The sequence below is a fragment of the Magnolia sinica genome, chromosome 15, assembly GCF_029962835.1.
Source record: "Magnolia sinica isolate HGM2019 chromosome 15, MsV1, whole genome shotgun sequence".
NCBI lineage: Eukaryota > Viridiplantae > Streptophyta > Magnoliopsida > Magnoliales > Magnoliaceae > Magnolia > Magnolia sinica.
The window spans coordinates 65313276-65338678 of record NC_080587.1 but is presented as its reverse complement, the minus strand read 5'-3'; the positions used below and the strand labels follow the sequence as shown (position 1 = coordinate 65338678).

General features: G+C 39.6%; 1 protein-coding gene across 2 annotated transcripts; it reads right to left on the bottom strand.

Annotated features, from left to right (window-relative positions):
• Nucleotides 1–8461: 8461 nt before the first annotated feature.
• On the bottom strand, nt 8462–25198 carry LOC131227034 (bZIP transcription factor 1-B-like). 2 transcript variants are annotated; one of them, XM_058222724.1, is made up of 13 exons: nt 24962–25198; nt 18297–18433; nt 18109–18165; nt 17912–18019; nt 17167–17253; nt 16916–16975; nt 15640–15809; nt 15503–15557; nt 12619–12661; nt 11582–11874; nt 11431–11508; nt 10048–10173; nt 8462–8861 (listed from the first exon to the last, which is right to left on the bottom strand). In XM_058222724.1, exons 2-13 carry the CDS (start codon nt 18351–18353, stop codon nt 8787–8789), a joined length of 1209 nt encoding a protein of 402 aa, XP_058078707.1. In that variant the 5' UTR covers nt 18354–18433; nt 24962–25198; the 3' UTR covers nt 8462–8786. The 2 variants fall into 2 exon arrangements, with proteins under 2 accessions (XP_058078707.1, XP_058078706.1); XM_058222723.1 differs by having other exon boundaries at nt 18297–18407; nt 24962–25197.
• Between the last annotated feature and the right edge of the window lie 205 nt (nt 25199–25403).

The following is a 25403-nucleotide window of genomic DNA, read 5'->3' as shown; positions in this document are numbered from 1 at the left end:
CATGAAGAACAGTTGCAAAACACTTTTCCAAATGAAGAACTAAATCCAGTGTGCAAGCATAGACTCAAATTATAACTAAAATTACCAGTTATTCGATTAATGCCACGAATTACACTACGAAATGTAAACAACAAGCTGAAAAAAAAGGATTACACTATGAAATGTAATTTACTTGGCTGGAAAAGTAAAGGACTACATTATAAAATGTAAATTGACCGGTAATTGAAAGGATAATTGAAAGATAATGTTTGGTTTGATTGGGTTGGTATGAGACGAAAACTTTCTCTTACATTACTCTTCTATTTATAGCATTAATCCAATCATCTGGATCATTCTCACATCCTGACAATTGTCATAACCATTTCCCACTACTTGACTTCCTCTGTTTCTCCTTTAGTCATCTATCTTGTAACATTTCCTTCACGATTGCTTCTTCATCGGCCACTTAGACATTGACGTGGCGCTATTTAATACGTTCCAGCTATTGTTTGCTAAGAAATCCTTTTAAATCTCCAAATACACCGTGCAGATTTGTATAAATCATACGTAATGTATTCTGATTAGCTCTCATGAGCAATGACGATAATGGGGATGAACAAGGGCACCATCCTAAAAATGAAGGAGATATAAATCCTAGGTGGACCAAGCACCAGAAATTGTGGTGATTGAAAACCCATCATTACAAATTTTTATTGTAACACCCCAAATCCTCCAAAACTTTGGTGTTGGAAGTTTTTAGATTTTACTATTGAAAATTTAAATTAATATGCATGTATATACATGTGTGTGCGTGAGAGAGAGAGAGAGTTCACACTTGAATTTTTAGAAACTTTACACATGAAAATTTTCCTTTAGGTATCAGATTATGACAAAACTTCAAACAAAGCATTTAGAGATAACTTGAACCATACATTATAAATCTCGAAACTTTTATCACAGGTTCCATCGTTCATTGAGTCCACAACACTTAATTAGACAATCGAATACTAGATCACATTATTTTCGCCATTAAATTGTAAAACTAACAATTTAAAAGATACCTAAACAGTTTCAGGGCCCTTGGGATCATGGATAAAAGAATTGGAAACAGTCTAACTATTGGATTGTCGAAAATTGGTAGTTAACATGTAAAATTTATGTCATGTGGCCCACTCATGTATTAAGATCATTTGATTTTCAAAACCATGGCCCATAAGGGGCTAATCTGTGTGATGGATGGCTCAGATCGAACCATTGATGTATAAAATGGGCCTACAAAAATTTTAAAAAAAATAATAAATAAATAAAAATAAAAAGTGATTGAACTTAACCAAGGGACCCACAGGTCCCTCCTTCATTTGAAAATAGAGACCCATTTCATCAACAGCTGAAAACCGATCATCTGTCATCTGTGTGGCCCACCACAGCCTTATCTAAACCATTAAGGTTGTAGAGTTCATCATTCCAATCAGGATAGTGATGTCCACATGAATGTATGTGCACGTACATGCTCAGAATCTCAAGCAAAAGTTGTTGTGTATGCGGTATACGTTTCAAACTGGAAGCTTCTGTTTCAGCCTAAATGGTTGCAATCTACGAGAATATCTCTTCGCTTAATCTTAACCTTATGATTAGGAGGATCCTATCCCTCCATCTATTGTCCACATATCCCTAATTTTCTCTACATGGAGAAACCATTTTGGAAAGCTTCTTCTATTGATGTTAAAGGAGAGGAGTTGTAGTCGATTTGAGTCGTTCATGGAGTCCTAAATCGTCTTGGGATCGAGAGAGAAGTTTCGAGAGAGGCTAGCTAATAGTTCCCGTAATGAAAACAGACTCCTCTTGCGAGATATCCGATTTTCTTAAGGGAGGCATGCGCAGCAAAAAAAACTTGGTACCCACTGAGTTTTTTAATCACATTCTCTCAAATTATGGGTTCCATAGGTTTCCCCTGACCAATCTGGACCATCCACCAATAACAGATCGAAGGAAAACCCAATCGTTCGGTTGGTTAGCAAAACTCAGTGTGGAAATGAGTTAGCTAGCCAATCCATCTCTATTTCATTTATGAGTCACTGAGTTATTGACTCAGTGCATTACACTTGTTTTAGGATAATCTAGACCGATTTGAGTCTGTTTCAGGTTTAGTTACCTCAGAATATTAGGCTTGGAAGTCGAATTCATGAGTAGACTCCGGTTGGAGCCGAGTGAGTCAAAACGAGTCAAACCGGATCAATTGAGGTAAGTAACCTCTCAAAACCTTATATTAGAAGAGTAATTAAAGAAAATTTTAAGTTTATTGATTATTAATTTGTTTAATTAATGTAGAAAATCTGTTTTCTCCAAATCTCTTATTGGATCTACACTCAATTAAATGCATCTAAACCGAATTACCCTTTCGAATTCAATTTTCTTAAGTAGGTTTTCTTACCTCTAATTCTATGTAATTATGTGCCCCCATTAGACTAATTCTCACGTGTGGATTGTTTTATCGCACAAAAAGTTAGGGCACTCGTACAAAGGTGCGATTGCACACGTAATTTAGCCAAGAAGTGTTTGGGAATGCGCTTGACAATACTAGGGGTATTACACTTCACATATATCGGATTTTTCAGGTCGCTTCACATATATGTATAATAGTCTTCTTGGCTAATTATAAACTCAAAGGATACGATTACTAAGTGAAACCTCATGTACTACTGGCCTGAAGATTTCTTTAGCCTATAGAAATATTGCAGTAGCTTACAAACTTTTTGTGGGTTCTTATTTATATATCTCATGGATTGTTACTTGTATATTTCTTCATCTAAATCACCATTTTAGAATATGGTATTTATGTCTATCTTTTAGAACTTTTTTTACACACATAACTTGGGTACTTGAACCCATGACCACAGTGTTGAAATGCACCTTATCCACCACTAGGTCATGCATTGGACAACGATATTTTAACTTTATCGCTATAAGAAGCGGATAATAAAACATATTGTAGAAATCCTTAAAAGTGTAGGTCAACTAGAGAAGAAATACCCTCGTCCATATCTCAAATGGGGTCTTAAAAATATATTTAGATAATTTTTTGTTAAAAACATAAATGAATGTGAGCAATGCGTCTTCCCAAAATATGGTAGAAAGATTAACATGTGTGATTATCGATCTATGTCCAACAATATTATATTCATTCTCTCTGTAACTCCATTTTATTGTGGATTATAAACTATATATCATATACTCTTAGACGATCCCAACACTTTTACAGTATGATTTAAATATTTCAAATGTATACTCACTACCTTTATCAGATCTAAAAATTTTGATCTTATTCTTTACTTAATTTTCCATTTGAACTTATATATATATATATAACACGAGTAATCATTAATGAAAGTGATAAAGTGTTAACGTTTATTTTTAGCACATACATTTAGGGTCTATATATTTTAGAATGAATTGTCTCTAATAAACACTTAAATATAACTTCTTTAGAAAAATATTTTTTAGTAGTTTTTTTTTCTAGAAATATGGTGTTAATAAAATAATAGATCAACTTCGTATAAGGAGCCTAACATTCCAAAATAAGTTAGTCTTGTCATATGGTTATTTTTAGTATGACTTAGTCTTGTCATATGGTTATTTTCAGTATCACTTAATCTCGCATGCTATTTTACAGATTTATCTATAATTGATTAATTTGAAATAACTGACAAAGTAAGAGATACATCATTATTATCAATGTTTAGAATAAATTAATCTAAAATGAAACTCCCCTATGTATAGATAAGGTTATGAAATCCCAAAGAAACTATAATTTAGAAAAAATATTAAAAAAATGAATATCAAAATCAACTTTTGACGATCGAGAAACAAAAATAAAACTTTAGCTTATACTCGATGCATGAAGAATACTACGGAGGATTATTGTTTAACGTCAATGTTAGTGCACTTATTTGTACACTTTGTTTGTCGATCACATGCGTCTGTGTATTAGGGAGTCGGTTGAGCCCTTCGTAGCTAAAGACCAAAAACACATGAAGACTTGTAATATCAAGGAGTAAAGAACAGGTAAATGAGGTGCCTTAGTAACATTAAACTTAGACCCAAAACAACCATAACATCTATATGATCTTAACCTTTATTGGTAAACCTTCATTGATAAAATAGTTTATCGATGGGTCTCGATGGCATCGAAGGACCCACTCGATCCAGTCGAAGAAATAGTCCAACAGCCCAACAGATAAATTCATGTATTTTCTCGATGGGATCGACAGACAATTCGATCCTATCGAAGGACCTTCGATCTCATCGATAGATCTATTAACTAGGTGTTGGAACATGATTTCCTATAAAAGAGCATTCAATTATTGGGTATTTAGATGAGTTTTGGTGTAATAAAAGCTTAGGAGATTCCCTACTCATATCTCTCATCCCAAGCCTCAAAACCTATGTGATTTAAGTCATCTTCCTCGTGATTTATTACTTGAGAGAGGATTCCACCCTCGATTATAAAAATGAGCCTGATGTCCGTCTCGTTCTAGATATTAGACTTGAACCAATAGTCAAATTCTTATCTAAACCCTCTAGAACACTCATTTAGGTGAATCCCTTAGGATTTCAACTATGACACTAGGTGTAGGAGATTCTACCATCCTCGTATCACTTTTGTCATTGCATTGGAGCATCGCATAGAAGGTGTTTCTTCGTGGAGCTAAACCATTAGCATCAACAAACGTGGGAGCAATTGAGGAGTCGATTCAACAATAGGAGAGTTTTAAAGAAACAACTCAAGCAAGGCACAACAAAGTGGCTTAATTCGATAAATAAGTGTCAAGTATGAGTCCATACACTCTTTCTATATGTAGAATTGAGTGTAACAGTTTGTGACCTAAGCTCACATAGGTTCTTGTGTAAGACTGCAGCTCTTGTGTAGGGCCAAATCTACCTGACACGAGAGCATACGTGTTAGTCTCCGTGAGAGCCTTCGACGGGGGTAAATGTGAATTTTTTTACTAGAACCAATGTTATTGGTTAGTCGATAGAAAATCAACTAAGTCTTCGAAGGAGTGTCGGGTAAGAGTGTACATTAGTTCCTTGTGTAAGGTTGAACCCATTAAAAACCTCCGATAGTGAATACCAGTACACCCAAAGAAAGTACATCTGCCGGGAGTGGAATAGGGAAACCAAACCACTATACATCCTTGTATTTAGAATTATCTTTTGACCACATTTCTAATCATGCTTGTAGATTTAATTTACTGAATTATATGCATACATAATTAAATAAATGCTAGGAGTTAAATAGTTACCACATTTCACACACAAGTTCATTATCTACATTATAAATTAGTTGCTTATTGATGCATGTTTTGAAGTCTATTTGATTGGACCCTCTTTCCTTTGGAAGCATTAGTATTAAATTGCCTTATTAGTTTTAGATTAGTAAATTATTTAATTACGCAATTATAAATTTAATTGGTAAAATTTTAAGTGGTCATATTCACTACCTCCACATAGCTATTTATTTTATAGCCCGGTCAAGTTCCAGCATACGCAGTGGTAGACTATCCCACGTAATTTCAGCAATTCCCTAACATATTTTCAGCAGTAATATTTCTCATATATACCTTGTAGCTCTCGGTTATTACAAGTCAGAATTCCCGGCTTAAAATATAAGGCTACAACACCACTTACAAAATAAGGCAAGGCTAATCCATTCATCGCATAGGCAACAGCTATATGTTGAGTGGGCCAATTCGCTCACTGCATAGGGCACATCCGCGTGTTGAGAGACAGACCTTTGCACTCCACAACCCCCCCAAAATGAGGAGATCCTTGTGGTGGGGGATACCATTTTCATGGCACTGATGTCCCACACAAGTATCATGCTTGCCATGAAGATGGTTTGGGACCATGAGTTGCAGTACGTTCCCTCTCATGTGATCAATTGGCTGTATTACATTATTAAAGGAGTTATCAATAGGCATTCTCCCATGTGTCGAGCATCCTCTTATGTTTCATGATGAGATATGTTTGGGCCCCACAATGATTCGCCCCGACTACTCATCTAGTAGGGCCCACATTCGATTACCAATGGCTCCAAAGTCAAGGTAGTCAGATGATTGCAACTGCTCAATCACTTGGATTTTATTGGTTGATTCCGGACATTTCCCATGTTTTTTATTACCATCCATTTGAAAGGTATTGGATGGATGATTAGAATCACGCAATCTGGACAAATTTCGTCCATTAGAATTCGAGGTGCGGACGGTCCATATCAAATCAAGACAGGGCACATCTATTTAATAAAAACATTCTTCGTGGCAACCTACCCACGTGGATGCTAATCCAGATGGTCCGAACCGTGGGGCCCAGTGTAAATGGAACGTAAATCAGAAACCCCATCAAACAGATGATCTAAACAAACTCATTTCGCTCGTTAAATCTGAGCCACTGATCATCTCCACTTTTAACATTCCTTTCATGGTCACCAAATGGACAGTTCAAAACAGGAAGACCCAAACCCTCGGTCGCCTCCCTCAAATAGACGGTTGAGATTAATGAGATCCAAATTCACCAACTGGAAAGTGGCACCTATAAAATCGGAAACAGGTTGAAATTCATCCGTCAGCTTGTCATCACACGGATCCGCCATGTAGAAAATCTGACCCCGCTAAGGATTTTACAGAAGGGCCCACCTCATAGAGAGCTAGAGCTGTACACGAACTGAGTTAGCTCAGTTAACTCGCTTGACTTGAAAAAGCTTGATTTGACTTGGTTCGAAACTGAGTTTGAGCCGAGTCGAGCTGATTTTTGGAGCTCTAAAAAATTTTGAGCCTAGTTCGAGCTTGGCCGAGCTCGAATAGACTCAGATCAAACTAGTTTGGTAACTCAGTTATTTTGATATTGATGTTGCTCACTAAGTGTTTGATGAAATGACTCAATGAAGTGTTGTTTCGGGTGAATGCCTCCTCCCTGGGATCGGTCAGCAGCAAGGAAGGTATGGATATGAAAAAAATCACTACCAAAAAAAAAAAAAACATTATATGATAAAACTACCCCTAATCTTGATTTTGATACTGCCTACTAAGTGTTTGCTGAAATACTTGTAAACTGATGCTGCTGTTTTGCAAATGGTGAGAAACTGAAGGTGCATTTCATGAGTTTGAGAAAATGTCACACAGGCTCAAACTGGCCTGAGGTGCTGACCGAACTGAGCCGAGCTAGCCAGTTTGGCTCGAGGACCGAGCCAACTCAAGCTGTGCTAAGCTCGACTCGCGTACAGCTCTATGGACAGCTAAGATTTTGTGAGTGTACTGCTCATGGCAACTTGTAGAGGAGATGCTGTTGTGATATTAGCAAGTTTCTCAGGTAAAAATAAAATAAAATGCAGGTAGCCTTGAGCCCAAAATGGCCAAAAGCAAGGACCTAAGCCTGACAAAAATGATGGATCTGGCCCACTATTTCAACAGAAAATGACGGGCCATAGTCCTCGAGGATTAAGATTTGCAAGGATTGCTAACTGGGCCCCACTCATTGTAGTAATCCTAACCATTTAAAATATGGTGTATAATATTTGCAACCATCCAACCACGGTTAGGAATCTCCAAGCCCTATGAATTTTGGCATTTGTCCCATTTGTGGGGTCTTACAATGACCGAACGGTTTGGATCATCACATACACACACCGGGTGTACGGTATAAATTTGAGAGGCAAGTGGATTGATCTTCAAAGCAAGATAGTAAAATACTTAACTTTTTTTGTATCTACCACAAAAACAGTACCGTTGGTGGAGACCAATCCTAATGCTTCCATTGCTTTCATATTTTTTTCAAGAGATTCCAACCATTTCTTCCGTCTCCTTTCAAGCATGAGCTAAAAGGGGAAGTAGAGCATTGATCTGATAGGCCATCCTGACATGGTAGACCATCCCCCAAAAGTCTCTTGAATTGTTCTTCCATTCTGGTATACACATGCAAGATCAGGCCATTCATCATGAGGGTGCCATGGTCAGCAAACCTGGCTCAAGAATAGGTTGGTTCACTCATCAGATGGGGGATAGATTTAGAATCACTGGCTGAGTCGACCCGGTGAGTCCTGAGTCAATTAGTGTATATCTTCTCCTGAAATTTACCTAAACGCCGTTTCTTTGACTCTGGCTGCCTCATTGAAACCAGGCCGTGTTTCGAGTTGACCCAAGAAAACAACCCGACCCAGTGACACGGCCCATGACCTGCCCAGGTTGATTGGGTGAATCCTGAGTTGACCCGCCCGGTTTGCAAACTATGGTATGAACATGGACTCTTTTGCAATTTATCTAACCTTCTATTTTCTTTGCACCCATGTAGCCCACCTAACGAGCGAACAGCCCTGAATTCCTGACCAGGGTGGTATCAGACTGGGACCCACACAACGAGTAGCCCATGTCTCTTCAACTTCTCATCACGCAGATCATGGCAGGAGTAATTCAACAATGGACACAAGTAGTAATTTCTAACAATACAATATATAATATATATATTATGTATGAATTCATTATAGTGTCCCTTTGGTTAGCAATAGCTTAGCAGTCACCTCTCTATTTCACCAATTACACCTAACCCTCCTCTAATGAGCCCTCTCACATGTTGTTACACAAAGGATAGTGGGACAGGCCACATTAGCATCAGCAGATGTCAGCCGTTGATCATTTAAAAGAAAAAAGAAGAAAGAAGAAGGAAAAAGAAAAAGAAAAAAAAAACAGAAGAAGAGGCTTGGCTACTTAGGGTGTGAGCTACAGTACCTGCTTTCAGCAGTCACTCTTCCTGGGTTTCTATGTTACTTGCCTCTCTGGACCACGAACATCTTCCGATCTTGGTTCCTGCCCCTGGTGCTTCTCAAGTCTCTCCTGCAACCAGTTCCATGGACATCCAGTAAACGATGAATGCAGAGAGAGAGAGAGAGAGAGAGAGACGCATCGAGATCATAATGATAGTTTTAGAGAAGAACTTTGATACTTTGGCAGTGTGATGGATGATACACAGGCACTTAAAATAATTTAGACATTGCATGTGTAGCATACAAGTCAAATTAAACTGTCCAAAATGGTTCCCGGTTTAGATGTATCATGAACGAAAAATTATGCTTATTTCATGATCTGATTATTGGATTGGCAGACATTTATTGGATAGTTAAAAGGAAACATCCAATCTTCCTATTCAAGCTTCAAGAAACAAGTGTCCACAAATAAGAGGTTAGGATTGTTCAACCAATCTGAGTTTTGGGTCTTAGCCACAGTGGGTTCCATAATGTAGTTGGTTTAACTTGGGTTAACATATGCTATGTGTACAATTTCTGAGTGCCCGCCCCTCAAGTGTCATACTCTGCCCGAGTATCATACATCTCCCCATAGTTTTAATGAGAGCAACCCTACTTTGACGTGCAACAGCAGTTGCCGGAAGGCCTGAAACCAGACGATCTGGTTCAAGCAAGATCCTTGTTGTTCAATAGGCAAGCCACGCCGTCCATGCGCCCCGTCCAATCAAACCAGGTGACCTGCTCATGATCAGGTTGATTCACAGGTTTTTGGAGAAATGGACAGTCAAAGGAAGATAACCAAATTTCTGCATTTAACATGCATGTGCTGCCTCCACCTGATGAGCAGATCAGTCTGACTTTTGAGCCAGGGCAAGTTAAAATCTCATACACGTGTGTCACATTAGGAAGTAGGGGGACATGGATCTCCTACATGTGCCATATTCCCATGTGCGGCAGCATCCAGATTTGGTGATGATAGGACTCTCAATCCTATATGCATGAAAGAAAAAGGCACCAGTGCTGATATGTGCTTTCATTGGTCATATAGGAAGTCAACCCAAGTAGAAAGAGAGTTCCATCCTCAGATGTGTGGGTCCCACTGCCCATGTCAACTAATCAAACTGCAAGTAGGGACCTTTTCTTGCATGCGGATATTCACTATAGGCAGTCAAAACCCAAGTAGGAAATGTAGGTCCCACTGCCTATCTGAACCAAACAAAGTGTGCCTGCATGCACATGCAAGATTAGCATTTTCCAGGCCACAAGATGGAACTTACTGTAAGAGAAACATTTTCAGCCGTGAGTTTCTGACATTCCTCCCGCATATGCTCCAATTCATCTCTGAGCAAACTGTTCTCCTCCTTTAGAGTTTCCACACGCTGGGCCAGTTCTTCACACTCAGCCTGGCTCCAAACCAAACAATCGTTAGAAGAAAAAACAAAAGTAAATATAGAGCATTTAACCACCTTTGCTAAAGAATGCCATCTTGGTACGTTATTTTTATTTTACTTTTTATTATGTCCCGTTCGCCACTGAGTTCTCATTTTGCCCATGAATGTTTCTTCAACACAACGAAGAAAGTTGGCAGGCCATGGTTTCAGAAACTAGACTGGTAGAAGGATGTATCCGAAGCCAATAGAGATTGTTCAAAAGACGGGTAAGGGACGAAGATTGCCAAAATGGATACATGGGAAGACTAGGAAGGATAGGGTAAAGAATGAGGACCTTCGAAGCAATAGGAGATAAAATGATCGCAAGCTGATTGAGATGGTTCTGTCGTGTGGTAGGAAAACCAGAGGCAACTCCAGTAAAGGAAATTTGACTACGAGTGAACGGCATGTAACATGAATGAGTAAAAGATCAAAAAGAACTTCAATCAAAGTGGTGAGATTGAGAAGGATCCAGACCATTGGTCTTCTAGAAACCATCATTATGTAGCATTGCCACACATGCACACACGCACACACGCACGCACACACACAAAAAGAAGAAGAAGAAGAAGAAGAAGAAAATGCCTAACAATCTTTACTTTTCAACTGAGGTCTGGAATAGATGGATCCCAATTCTTTTGAGAAACGACCTAAAATCGGTAGCCAAGACCATCAAGGAGATTTTGGGGCATAGTTCATCCACAACAGAGCCCTACAGACCGATGGTCTGAATTACTGAATCATGGGCCAAAACTGTAAACGAATATTGTACATATACTTGGTTAAGGATCATATAAAGTGTTATGCATGCAAGGAAGCAAGATGGGAGTTACAAATTTGGATGGTTCAGATCAGGCGGCCTGCACAGGTCAGTCGTGGTTTTAAAACAATTTAAAAAAAAAAAAAAAAAAACCCCTTAAAAGAGCCCCTTTTGCAATGTATTCATGCCCATAACAAGGAAACTGTTGACTGCCACCCTCAGATAGCCAGACAATCAAGGCAGGGTCTGGTTCCTGCAAGTGTGTGGTCATGCACACACAAGCATGCTCCATGCCAGCATATCTGCAGCTTAAACAGTAGTGTGCCGCACTTATGTGCAATGCTACAATTAGAGAGGCATTGATCCACACCGGCGATCTCACGAGAAGGCCATATGCCAGTTTTCTAACGTTGGGATGGACATAAAAGCTGTTAGGATATAAGCTGCAATAACATCAGGATGTCTCTAACCTGCTTCCTCAGCCTTGAACGGCGTGCTGATTCCCTGTTAGACTGTTTTCTTCGTTGCCTCTTAAGCTCTCTTTCATCCTGTGTATAAGGAAAGGAAGAAACCTCAGAGACATGCATAGAAAGACACAAACCAACGGGAGAGAGGGAAAACCTGTAACCAGAGTTCCGTAGGAACGCCATCACGTGATCCCAAAAGACTGGTGGGAACCGTGGCTGCTGTAGTTGGTGCAATAGGGAGCTTGCCTCGGATTGGTGTCATGGGGGAAGCAGCAGTCCCTCCCCAAAAGTCCATGCCAATATTCAGGTTCGTTGTCGGACCAGTCATAGCACTTGGTGGAATGGGCATCATTGGCACAGTTTGATTCGCCGTGGTCTGGATCGAGGGAGCCTGTGTGACCCTACTTGGTGCACTGCAACTAGTGGCCCCATTCTGGGCGTCATCAGCTGCCATTAGATGTGGTATCCAGATTAAGAAAGAGATTATAGAGTAAAAGACAAATTTCAACGGAACTGATATCTAAGGGTGCGTTTGGTTGCACCAAATATCATGATATTTTGCACGAAATAAGACTGATTAATCATGAAATTTAATGATATTTGGTGCAAATAAATGCACCCTAACCATCTACACACCCTCTATATTCCATATCTATTAGAATAAGATCAACAATCACACACAAGAACTGTATGTGAAGTTTCAAATACAGCCCTCATCTTTTCCGCCAATGCTTCGCTAGTGTAAAACATCCAGGCCAAAAGGGAAACACCATGAAAATCACCATGGTGAAAATCAGGCTGATTCACTCATCAGGAGGCCCACAACTGTTAAAATCAATAAGCGGCAAATGGTGTAACTCAAAATAGAGGTGTGGCCCATCTACTGAGTGGATTGGCCTGATTTTCATGTCAGGTAAGCTTCATTCTGTGGCCCATTGTTTGCATGGCTTGGATTTCCCATAACACATTACCTGGAAATACGTGGCTGTATCTGAAAATTCACATATAACACCAGTACATGACCATTTCTCTTGGAATAAATAGATTTTTCCACTGGTCTAAACCCAAAAGTAGAAAAAGGAATAGGATGTATATATCACTCCCATTTAAAATGCACTTGGGCCCAAATATTTTATGTACAGGGGAGAAACATATGGACTTGTCACTCCTGACCCGAAGTTCAATCCTTACCACTCAATGAGCCTTGATGGCAGCTTGTTTTTTGCTGTGAACCCTGTGAGGAAAAAAATGGATTACATCATTTTGATTTTTAAATAGTGAAAGAAAATGGTACCTGTAGCTTTATGTCCCCAGAGTTGCAAGAAGCACATGGTTTTTTAGAGCAAGTAGGCAATAGACATGAACATTGCAGAGCAAAGAAACACAAGGTAAGCTATGGAACTTGGACACAAACACATTTATCCTCATCGACAAGGACAGGGAATTGTGGAGCTGATAGATGATGATCATCATCATCACCATAGCCTTGTCCCAGCTATATGGGTTCCACAATACGAATCCAAAGATGATTGCTAGTATGCAGAGCAAACTGCATAAAAGTTCTATGTAGTTCCCTCCAAGGTGCATTCTGCAGACTTGGTGGTTGAGGATGTCGATCTGGCGGGCAACCCACTCACACCCGCAACACATTAAAAATAGGTTTTTCAGTTCGTTCCAGGTAGGATTGATTCAGAATGTGCAGTTGACCCTCATCCATTTGGTGATCATCAACCCATTTTTCTACCACATCAGGAGCCAACAACTAGCTCCAACATATGTTAGCTTCCAGTGGAAAGGCTTCCTTCATTTAGATCTTGACATCAACCTATTCCATATTCTCTTTTCTGCCCACCCATCATTTCAAGCAGATAACTAATATTAGGATTCAGCTTCACTAGGAATGGATTTTGTCCCTCCCACTTGAGCTCTGGTGAACCCAATGCATCCCTGCCTCTACATCCTGCCCCTAGTGGTTTGGGGGAGGGGTGAAGCATGCCCCGCAAAGCTCAAAAAATTGCAATGGTTGGACAACTCTTGAGTTGTAATGGTTCCAAGTTCAGAGTTTGAATGGTTCAACATAGACCACTGCTCTAATCGTTCCTTTTGCAGGTGACTTATCATATATAGTTATGACAGTTCTTCCCCTTGACAACAGTTCTAGTGAGCCATCACCTATCCATGTGATGGCCCAATAGAACAACAGTTCCCATCACCACATGTTTGACACGTGCATCATGAGGGTCCATGGCTTCGCATTCTGTATTATTTAGTTTTTGTTGAGAAGTGTCTTTTTGTAGGATGTTTTCTTTGCTTCTCTATGAGAGATTGACATCTGTGGTGTTAGATCATAGAGAAACAAAGAAAATATCCCACAAAAACACAGTTTGCTGAAACTAACAGATGGCAGAACTTTAAGCAAGAACTTAAGGATGCAAGAACCAGCAATATTAAGCACAAAAGTGCAGAAAAAAAAAGAAAAAAAAAACTAGAAAGATCTCAATGATTGAGGGTCTCATACAACAATTTCAAGTGACCACCAGTTAAAATCCCCCTACGAGCAACCAGCTCTCAACAACGAGAATAACAAAAAGATGGTATCATAAGACTCCAAAACAACCCTAGTTCCAACCTAACCAGGAAACTTACCACTTACCACAATAAGAAACTACATCGAAACAATTAAATAATGATAAGACCCCTGCTAAAATCTCTACAACTTAATTTACTGAAACAATCTATGGAAATCTATGGAATTATTTTATTTTATTTTTTATATATATATATATATTTGGGGGGGGGGGAGGGATGGGATGGGATGGGATGTGTTGAAAATGACTACACCAAAACATAGCCCGAAGTGAGTAGATATAAGACAATTGTCCAAAAGCCAGACACCCGAGCACAAATCTGGCTGATCACAGTTACATCAAAGAAGCAATTGTAATAAACTCAACCACAATTACTCAGGCCTTCAAAACAACTCAATGAATTTTAACAATAGGAAACTCCAAAGAGGACTTGGTGAGTACTTAGAAACAGCTTATTAAAAAGAAAGTACTTGAAAAATGGATCTGGAAGTGTGTTTTTTTACCCCAGATAGAAGTTTGCTTGAATAACAATAAGATACCGTGGTTTGGGCCTTTTTAAATGACTAGACCATTTATTTGACTGGGCTCCCCTTGGATAGGGGATCCCCAAAAAAAAAAACTCTGATTAAGTATTTCAACCCATCAATCACAAAAAGGCTATGTTGGCCATTCATGTTCAAAGTAAAATAGCCAAATTATCGAAGGGTTGAAATAATCTAATTGAGAGCTTTTATTTGTTGTCTTTCCACCATATGTGAGACTTGTTATGTAACCGGTTTGGATCATTAGAAGATGACCCAGATTCAAAGGCTAAAGTTTATCATATTGCAATGCATCGGATGCATTCGAGCAAATCTCTACCTCACCACGTGATGGATGGCAGCATTACGAGATATGCACTGAGTAAGTCTAAACCAGGAATCTTGATCGTGCTCTAAACAAGAACATGCCAGCACTTGATAAGTTTTTTGAGATACTTTTGGCAAGCAATTGAAGTGCCGACCTCAGCTTAAACAAAGAATATATACCCCAGCCTCATAAACACTCATGAATAAGTGTTCTTCAATAGAATGTGAGTCCAAGGGAAAATTCATAAAATATCCCAAAGTACACAATTCAAGAGGTCTAGTGACCCCACATATGCATAATGCATCCTATCTATGTGCCACACACGTGACCTATAGTTCTTCGAATCTGTACATATCTTTCTTACATTGTGGGTCATGTAATGAGTGGACCAACCTGATTTTGGGCAAGGGTATCTACATAGTGGGACCCAACTAATGGACAGCTTGGATCAGGGAGCGGGGGAATTAGCAACCTCTACAACTCAAAGAAAAATAAGTAATAAGTTTTTTTTTGTTTTTTTTTTTGAAGACACGGTGTCTCCACCCCTTCTGAAAAAATAAGTAATAAGTTGGATCAGCAGCTCTACAACTCAAAGAAAAATAAGTAAACAAGAAATCAATAAGTTTGGGATTGCTTACATTTTGAGAATTGGCATCACTTCCTTCGCTTGAACCATCATTTCCACTCTCACCACTGCATGTCTCCTTAGTTTAGGCATGAATATGTCGCCAGCATGTTAAAGACATACTAGAAAACTATTCCTGGATTAGTTTACCTTTGTGACAGGGCTCCATTGGTGGAAGCTCCAGATGCTTTATCCATCTCATTACTCTTTCCTGTAAGCATAGTCAGACTCCCTAGGCTTCCTTTGGATGTCTTTAGGGGACTCCTGTTCTTACCTTCGACTGACTTACCCTCTAGTTCCGTGCCACCAGCTGCAGCAACCTGAAAACATGCCTCAATGGTTAAGACTTTCACATCTAAATAACTAAGATGATGAATCACACACATGGATAATTTTCCCTTGAAGAAATGTGCCATCTGAATCCTACTCCCACACACATGGAAATGATGCATGTGTGCACAATCTGGGTTGTCCATCTGTGGTGGTATGTTGTTTTTTTTTTTTTTTTTTTGAAAGATGATAACATTAGCTGCTAGGATGTGTTGTGGCCCAAAAATCAGAAGCGTGCAGCGAAAAACTCAAACAGTTAAAAATGACCAATGATCTACATTCAACTTACACATGGCCCATTTGATGAACTGATTTTTGGGCGATGGCCAATAAAAGTAAGACCCACCTAGTGAATGGCCCATATCTAGGAGACATGCAGCGTTTCGCGAGGGCAGACAGTAGGATCCGGATGGCTACTCAGCTACCAGTCATTCACTGCTCTTGCCATTGTCTTCAATTGAATGACATATAATAGCGGTCTTACAGCTATTGTTTAGGCTAATATAACAAAGGGTGCACTTGTCATTTACCAGATGTGTGTATGCTTGCAATTTACCAAGGTACTGATTTGAGAGGTTTGCCCGAATACATCTGGACGTATTGCAATGTGATACCTTAGGACTTTGTCCTTTGAATCTGGATCTTATTCTAATGATCCAAATCATTCATACGATCAGTGTCAACTTTTATGGTGGATATACAACAAATAGAATCTCCTAAATTTGATTATCTCAACCATTTGAAATTTGGTTTTTTTTTTTATTTGCAAATGGATGGTCAACAATACCTTTGCATAATCATAATTCAAAGGGTTGAGATATTCAATCTGGAAAGGGTTTCAGGGATTCCCCATCCAAGGGGAGCCCTATCACATTAACGATTTGGATCATGGGAAAAAACAAAAAACAATTCCAATTGATAAAATCCCAACGCATCATATTGCAATATGTTGGGATCTATTCAAGCAAACCTCCTGACTTGATTGTAAGCCAGGGGTAATTTGAAATCTTTGGTTGCAATTAAACTTCTAATTTCTTGGAGAATATGGATCAACATGATTTCATGCACTATCCAAGAAAGGAAAGCTGACACTTACAGCAGCTTCAGCAGTCCCACTTGGGGAAGGGATTGCATAAGGGCCATATGGATGAGATCCCTGACAAAGATGAATGAAAAGCACATAGTAAACATAATGGAACTCAGGTGTATGGATGCTAAAAAAGTAATGAAGTCACTGATACATGAATGCTAAAACATAACTACACGGATCCCTGACAAACATGACTTCCCAATAAATTGGAGTCTCCCAAGCAGGCAAGAAAGTACACATGATTAGCACATACATACCGGTGGCATGGATGGATGAGGATAAAGTCCCCCAGGAGGAAACATAGTAACATAAGGAGGAGGCGTCCCATATGGAGGCATCATGTGCTGCAAGATGAATATGTTAGAGGTGCTTCCAAATTATTGGATAACATTCTGTAATAAGGGATTTAAAAGCTGATTCAGAAGAAAAACATTGATACTCTGTCAAAGCATGATCATCCGTATGCAAATGTAAATGTGGTATGCGTGTACATTGTCCAAACCATCCAAATCAGTACTGACATCAACATGTGCACAGCCACACAATTGGATTCATTGAATGATCCTAACTACCCAGTAATGAGAGTTTCTTTGCCGAAGTTGAACCGTTGATTTTTTTTATTTTGTTTTCACCATACATTTGATATCCCCTATCAGACAATTGGGATTACCCATTCAGTGCAATTTTTGGGTAATGATTGATCTGTAATGGGCCTCGGAATCTGGACAGTTAATTACATATATGCCATGTGTACAGTGGCTGTGAACAAGCACATGTATCATCATACTCTGCCAATATATCAAATAAATCCTCTTAAGTGAACCTCTCTTGTGGAGCACTCGATTTCAAGTTCAACTATATCAGAAGAGAAGATCAGCCAGCTACAACTAAAATGTTGAATTACTAAGGGTGCATTTGGTGGTACCAGATATCATGATACTTGGTGCCACCAAACGCACCCTAAAGTAATAACAATAACACAAGAGTTTGAGAAGAGAATACCTGTGCGCCCCACATGTATGGATGAGTTTGAGGACTGGATGCAACAGAAGAATGAAAGAAACCAAGTGGTGGTGGAATAGGAGGGGTTCCAGCAGGGTTATAGTATGCCTACAAGTGTACAAATATCACAAAATAAGATCACTGAAACCTAAAACTACAACACAACCTTCCACACAATTGTAATGGACTCGTGGCACCTGATATGAAGCCCAGTCGGCATAAGGTGTGGCAGGGCTGCTAGGAGGAGGCTGCTCCTGCAGAATGAAAACAAAAGATAACAAACATTCTCATTTATAAAATAAAAATAATTATTATTATTATTATTAAAAAAAAAAAAAAAAATCAACAGAATTCAATTTTCTAGACTGGGTTAATGTATACAGACCTGTGCTGATGATGCCTTTGGGGTCTTTGCTGGAGTACCCGCCTCTTCATTGCCCATGATTCAAGCTTGTTGCATGCCCTCAAAACAGCTCTGGATCTTCCGAATCCATTTCTAGTGCATGGTGCCAATCAATTTAACTAAGCCAAGAGTACGAAAAACAAATATAGAATTGAAAAATCCTACTGACAAAAAGAAAAGCTCTGTTGAAACATTTCAGGCAAATACTCTGCCATGCAAGAGAATACCTTATAACCAAAAAGAAGATAAGGGATATGCATGTGTGTGTGGGTGTGCATGCAAATTGGAAGAACTTTCGCACCTTACAATCCATTCAAGAAGATAAGTAAATTGCCATTGTTAAATTCATTCTTCTAGAGAGAGAAAAAGAGCTATCTATGCAGTTAATGAAACTTTGGATTGTCGAGTGATATAGAGGTCTGAAGGTATGAGATAAAGAAACATAACTTTTTATGGATAAGCTGGGATTGAAAACACACAACAACTATGTACCTTACCAAATGATGCAGTTCTTTGGTGTGTATCATGCAAACATGGAAAGACCTCAAGAAGTTAAAGTTGCAACTCATTGAGAATTAAGTGATGAAGAGTCTTAAAACACTTTGACAGAATGGATCTTGTGGATCAATCATGACCTTGCTGCTTGAAATCACAGACATGATGGAGAGTGACAACCTCTTCTTCACGGATAGCCTTTAGTGGCGGACGGAGCATACTTTTGACATACTTTTGACAACACGGGGTCCAAGACCTTGCATTGACATTGGTGTGGGCCGAGTTGCTCATGGCGTTCACTAGCAATGCCAAGGGACCTTCCAAGACCACACTAGCCAAGCACCCCCAATTGGCAAAGGTGGAGGAGAGGAGCCAAATGGTAGCACCAAGGACTTCATGAAACCATAAGATGTAAAGGGCAAGCACAATGACCAAGAAAGGAACTCGAGTTGCTTCATCTATGATGGTGACTATCAAGCTTGAAGTGCTCATAAAAGAATAACCAAGCCAGTGATGGGGGCGAGGAGCCAAGGATGGGGACATAGGGTTTTGATATGGGTAAGACACACAACTTTGTTTCAAGCAAGGAGGCGAAGCGGTTGGGTCTACAGTTGGTGAAGAACTCTGACAAGATGATGGTGGTCGACTCAGAAACCAAGCCTTTTCATGATGTGGGCAAGGACGTGAAGCTACCTGTCAGTGGGTGGACCAACAAAGAAGTCCCTTCGTGGATTTCCTAAGGTGCACATGGAGAAGGACAAGGTTTAGATCATTTCAACCTTGAAGATGATCAAATGTCTCAAGAAGAGAGACAACATGTAGAGCCGAGGGTACAAGGAGTGTATACAAGAACCACTTCCCAAGAAGATAGAAATTGTAATTGGAGAATTCAAGGACAAGTTGTCAAAGAAGCTACCTCGATGGAGAGAGGTAGATAAGCGGATCGAGTTAAAGCCGAGAGCAAAGGCACTTACATTGCCCCATAAGGGATGGAACCACCTAAGTTAGCAAAGTTGAGGACGTTGTTGTCGGAGGTTCGCTACATCCGACCATCCAAAACAACATTTGAAGCCCTTGCGTTGTTCCAAAAGAAGCATGATGGGCATCTATGACTATGTATCAATTATCGGGCAATGAATGATCTAAATTGGACTTGAGATAGGGTTACTAACAGGTGTGGATTGCCCAAGGAGATGAGCCAAAGGCAAATGTGTGACAAAGTATGAACATGGATTCAAATAGCATTGTTTTGAAAAGCGACTCGCCTGGGAATCCAAAACCGGAATGACTTGACCTAACTCATCTATTTTAGTCATGTATCAGTTGGTCTCAATCCCATATCATCATGAGGGCTCATTTCATTCTGATGCAGGACAATTAACCACTTGCTCTAAAAGCTCGAACTGTTAGAGTATGGCGAATTAATCCATTTATCTCATAGCCCAAGCCCCACATCGCATGGGTTGGGATCTCGGCCGAACCCCCCTCGTGGGCCCCCAAATCACATGGGTACCGCCTCACACGGGCCGCCCACCCCCAGTGTGTCCCTGTATCCCACAGGCTACCGCACTCAAGCCCGGTGTGAAATGCACATTAATCACCCCCGATGAAGAGTCTCAAACACGAGACCTCCCTCGTAGGCCACAAATCACATGGGTCACCCACCCTGAGTGTGTCCCCGCATCCCACGGGCTACCTCACTCGAGCACGGTGTGAAAATGCCCCTGCATTACATTCTAAACCAAAACTAACATGAGCAAGGTATTTTGTATTAGTAACAGTGGCCATAACGGTCACCATTGTTACCGATATGGAGTATTGGATTAACAGCCGATATAGGGGGCATAACAGCCAATAAACCCCCGTATTGGTTGGAAAAAAAAAATCGCACGAAAAATTCTAAAGAAATATCCAGAAAATCCAGAAAAATGTAAATATTCCAAATATGCATTTGTTTTTTTGTTTTGAACATGTTTATGGTAGTGTAACAATCCAATCTTTGGTAAGAATGTTATATCGGGCTGTCTAATAGATTTGTGAACCCTAAAAACTTGGGATTGATTGCAAACCTTTTATATTTAATTTTCTAACTATATAATATCAATGATAAGTTTATTAGAATGAATGTAATACTAAAACATCTCTCGATTGCATGTTTTACTATTATTTATAGTATTGGTGTATTGCATACCTCACAACTCACGAATATTTTATTTCAACATACCAAATCTAGAAATTTTTATGTCGTATTATGTAATTAACATACCTAACAATTTAAGATCATTTTCCCCAATAGATCTCAAGGAAAAATTGAAATTAAATTCGGGTGAATAATGATACCGATTTGGAGCTAATTTTGTGAACCACTTGATTCGCCAAGGCAACTTCAAATTTATGCAATTATTGGCACTCATCCCACTAATGTAATTGGCCCCAAATCGATGGATATTTATTTGACAATGAAGAATGAAAAATATTCAATGGTCCTATTTTAAAAAACAAGTGTCCGCAAATCAACAGTTAAAATCGTTCAAACAATTTGATTTTGGGATTGTGTGTTAGTAACAATGGTCCCATAATATAATTGGTTGATTTTGAGTTAAGGTACAATTTTTTTAGGGGACAGATTATGCGAGGCAAGGTAACAACTTAGTGGGTGAGGCCCTGAACATGGGCCGACCTTGACCGTGATGTATGCGTTGTATGTCCATGTCGTCCATCTGTGTTACCAGCTCATTTTAGGGTATGGTCTAAAAAATGAGGTAGATCCAAATCTTGGGTGGTCACAGATCCAAACAATGGTGAATGGCTATTAAAAACTTTGTGGGTGGTGAGTTTTGAATCAATTTGATATTTGCATTTTCCCTTCGTGCAAGTCTGTGTGTGACCTTATCAATAGGTTGGATGGAAAATAAACATTACAATGGGGCCTAGGAAGGATTTAGTGTTGGGCATTCAATGACCATTGTTTCCTTTGGTGTGGTCCCCCTGAGATTTGTATTTCCTTCATTTTGGGCTCATGCCATAAGATGAGTTCACAAAATGGACGGACGGCATAGATATAACACATGCATTGAGGAGGGCTCCACAGTCAAGTACCAACCGCGTAGTTGGTTCCGAGGTACTAGTCATGTCGCGTCCTTTAATGGGACTCAAACCAGGTAGCATAGTGTTGACATGGCAAAGTTCTGTGGGCCCCACCACAATGTATGTGTTATATCCATACTGTCCATCCATTTTGCTAAATCATTTTAGCCTAAAAATGAGGTAGATCCAAAGCTCAAGTGGACCACACCATAGAAACAGTGGGGGTTGAATACCTACCATTGAAAACTTCTTGGGGCCATAGAAGTTTTGGATCAAGCAAATATTTGTGTTTTCCCTTCATCCAGGTTTGTGTGACCTTATGAACAAGTTGGATGGCAAATAAACATCATGCTGGAGCTTTGGATCAAATATTTGTGTTTTCCCTTCATCCAGGTTTGTGTGGGCCCTAGCAAGGCTTCAATGGCTGGCGTCACTGTCCCCACTACTTTTTGGGGTGCTCCACTAGAGCTTTGGATCTACCTCATTTTTGGGCTCATGCCCTAAAATAATATGGCAAAATGGATGGACAGTGTGGATGTAACGCAAACATCATGGTGGGGGCCACCAAAACTATCACATCAACACACCAACAACTCATAAATGAAGAGAGAGAGAGAGAGAGCGGGGACTTCGAAAAGAGAAAGGGGAGGCTTCAAAAATGGAGGATTCGTAAATGGGGTGAGAGAGAGAGAGAGAGATGCACATGGCTCCCTTCGAGTTCAAAACCCTAACAGACACACATGGCTCCTTTCAACTTCTAGGTATGTATTTTTCCTCTTCTTTTTTTATTTTTTTTCATGTAACGGCCAATTGGCCCATATAGCGGTTCTTATGCACCTTTTTTTTTTTTTACCCTCATCAATTTAGCCCCATATTGCGTAATAGGCACAGCCATTACCGTTACGGCCAATACGTAACCGATTTGAGATACCGTGAGCATGAGCTTGTATGACTCGAAAGACTAAGAGATTTTAGTGATAGGTGGAGGATGGTCTCTCTGTCACAAAGGAAGATAGACCTTATGTGTCTATCATGGTGTGTCGTAAAGACTGTTACGTAAAGGTAATTATGGCAATCGTTATACATTACAAAGTCGTAAAGGCCATAACAGCTGTTACAGAAAAAATGACCCATAAAGGCCATTACAGCCTTCATAACGGCTCATCACACCTCCCGTAAAAATCATAATGGCCCCATAACGGTCCATTACGAGCCATACAAGTTTTTCGGATTTTTTTTTTCAATTAAAATATTTTTTTTAAAAAAAGTACATAGCAACTGTTACAAGGACCGTAACAGCTGTTACAACCTGTATCGTAAAGGTAACGGTGATGGCCGTTATGGCCACCGTTACTGTTATAGAATAGCTTGATTAAGATAGAGACACCAAGCAGATGAAGAAGTGGGTGAATGCGAAGATGCAGTTCATTCAGTAAAAAAATGAAAGATGATGATGATGATGACAATGTCACCTTAAGTGTTTGAAAGATGCACAAGGGCTTAGTATGATGCTACAATGGACCTTTTTCAACATTGTTAAAAAAGGTAACCAAGGTGTTCCCAACTTCAGCTACCAACCTACTTGAAGATTCACTCCATTTTTTATGTTAGTTGCTTTGAAGTCATATCATGAAGCTATAAAGATCAGATAAAAGACATGTCAAAATGCCCTGTGATGTTGTTGACTCCTCCAATAAGATGGTAAAATATGTGCTAGTAGACCACATGACGAGTGGGCATGGCATCCTTGCGTACAAGACAATTTAGTAAAGCGGGGAGGACTGACCAAGAGAGAAGCCAGCTAGGAAGGGGCTGACATGTTGTGGCAATTTGATGAGCCAATACAGAGGTTTATCCATGAAGACTCAACAAAACGTCACAATTGGTGGGGTAGAATTGTCAGAGAAAAAGATGTCAACACCATGAAACTAGCCATTTTTTGGCTCTATATACACATAATAGCAAGGCTTATAGGTGTAGAAGCACTTTAGAAGGTTATAAAGTAAGCCAGAGCCTTGTAAAGTTGTAATAGTGCGTACTGATCTTTAGAAGACTCTGCCTTCTATGAAGCTCTGTAGCTACTAGCTAGATGTGTAGAATAGTTTGGATTGCGAGCCCACAGAACGGATTTATTTCAAAAAAGACACGTGTAGAATGGTCAAGGACATGAAGGCTCTTGGACAGTTGGATGAATGCCAAATAGCATAATCAGGACATTGATAAAAGGTTATTGGATCTCACTCCTCAAAACCATAACAACTTCCTCATGAGTGCCATACAAGTTCTTTCCCACTCACTCATGTTATCTAAGCATCTAGCCAAGTTCCAGTGCATGACATCTGGTTGTTCACACAGGTGTAAGCTAACTTGAGTAGAATCGGGGTGAATGCGCATGGGGGAGAGGGCTAAGGGATTACTGAATCTGAAAATCACAACCGAATGATCTTCTCATTATCTTCTCTTCAAACTGCCCATTGGATTTGAAAATCTGAAGTACAGATGATTTTGTCCTCAAATGCCAGTTCAATGGCCAATCCGACACTTTGTATCCTACCATCGATATAATTTTCAGGCTGCGTTCTGCCCACGATGCAGCCAGAATTTTAGACGATCAGGATCAACATGAGTATGACACGTGTTCGATGGATGGGTGGGTCATCAGGAATTATAGTCTAGACGCTATGCCGCACTGAAAATCAAACAAATACACGACTGTGAAATCATAATTCCCAACCTAATGCCGATGAACAACACCATGGTTGAACAAGAAATGTGAAAGTCACCACTCAAACAATCTGCTGCAACGGCCGCATTCCAAGCACTTAACATGCAAGATCCTCAAATCCCAACCAATGAACCATTAAAAAAAAAAAATCACAACACCACCCTCTCCTTTTGATGGATACACCCATTTCTTCTACTTTCGGTACTAAAAAAGCAACAAAATTGTACTATTTTATCAAAACAATCAATCGAACGACATGCAAAATCCTGAGCTGAATCACACTCCGCTGCGAATGACAGATATAACCCCCAGCAAACAAAAGGAAGGAGATTTCACATACCTGATCGAGAGAATCTGTTAATCCGTAGCTTTTTTCTTCTGTCGAGGGAGAAACAGAGAAACCCTAGAAACGGAAAGAGACTGGATTTATAGGGATTTTGAGGATGAAATAGGGATTTCAGAATATAAAGCTGAAAAAATCGATAAAGGGTTCGTTCAACTATCTGATTTTTTCTATTTTTTATTTTTTATTTTGTAAATCTCTCTCTCTAACTGCTTTCAACCCAACTCCTCTGCGACAGCTACGGCGGCTTGCTCTGCTGCAGCACGGGCGCGGTAACAAGTACTTCCTGCGCATGTTAGCGGAACTTACGCCGTCTTTTTTCAGAATTTAAATAAATAAATAAATAAACCTAATTAACACAATCCAGTGACTATTCTAAAAGGGCTTTCAAGCTACCTACTAAACTTTAAAAATAAAAATAAAAATAAAAATAAAAAAC

Excerpts from the sequence above, each read along its gene's own strand:
- LOC131227034 (XM_058222724.1), bottom strand. The coding sequence starts at position 18,353 with ATGGGCAATGAAGAGGCGGGTACTCCAGCAAAGACCCCAAAGGCATCA. Across the intron at positions 18,020-18,108 it reads CCGACTGGGCTTCATATCAG|GCATACTATAACCCTGCTGG; the intron begins GTGCCACGAGTC and ends GTACACTTGTAG. Across the intron at positions 12,662-15,502 it reads GTGATGCCAATTCTCAAAAT|GGTTCACAGCAAAAAACAAG; the intron begins GTAAGCAATCCC and ends TTTTCCTCACAG.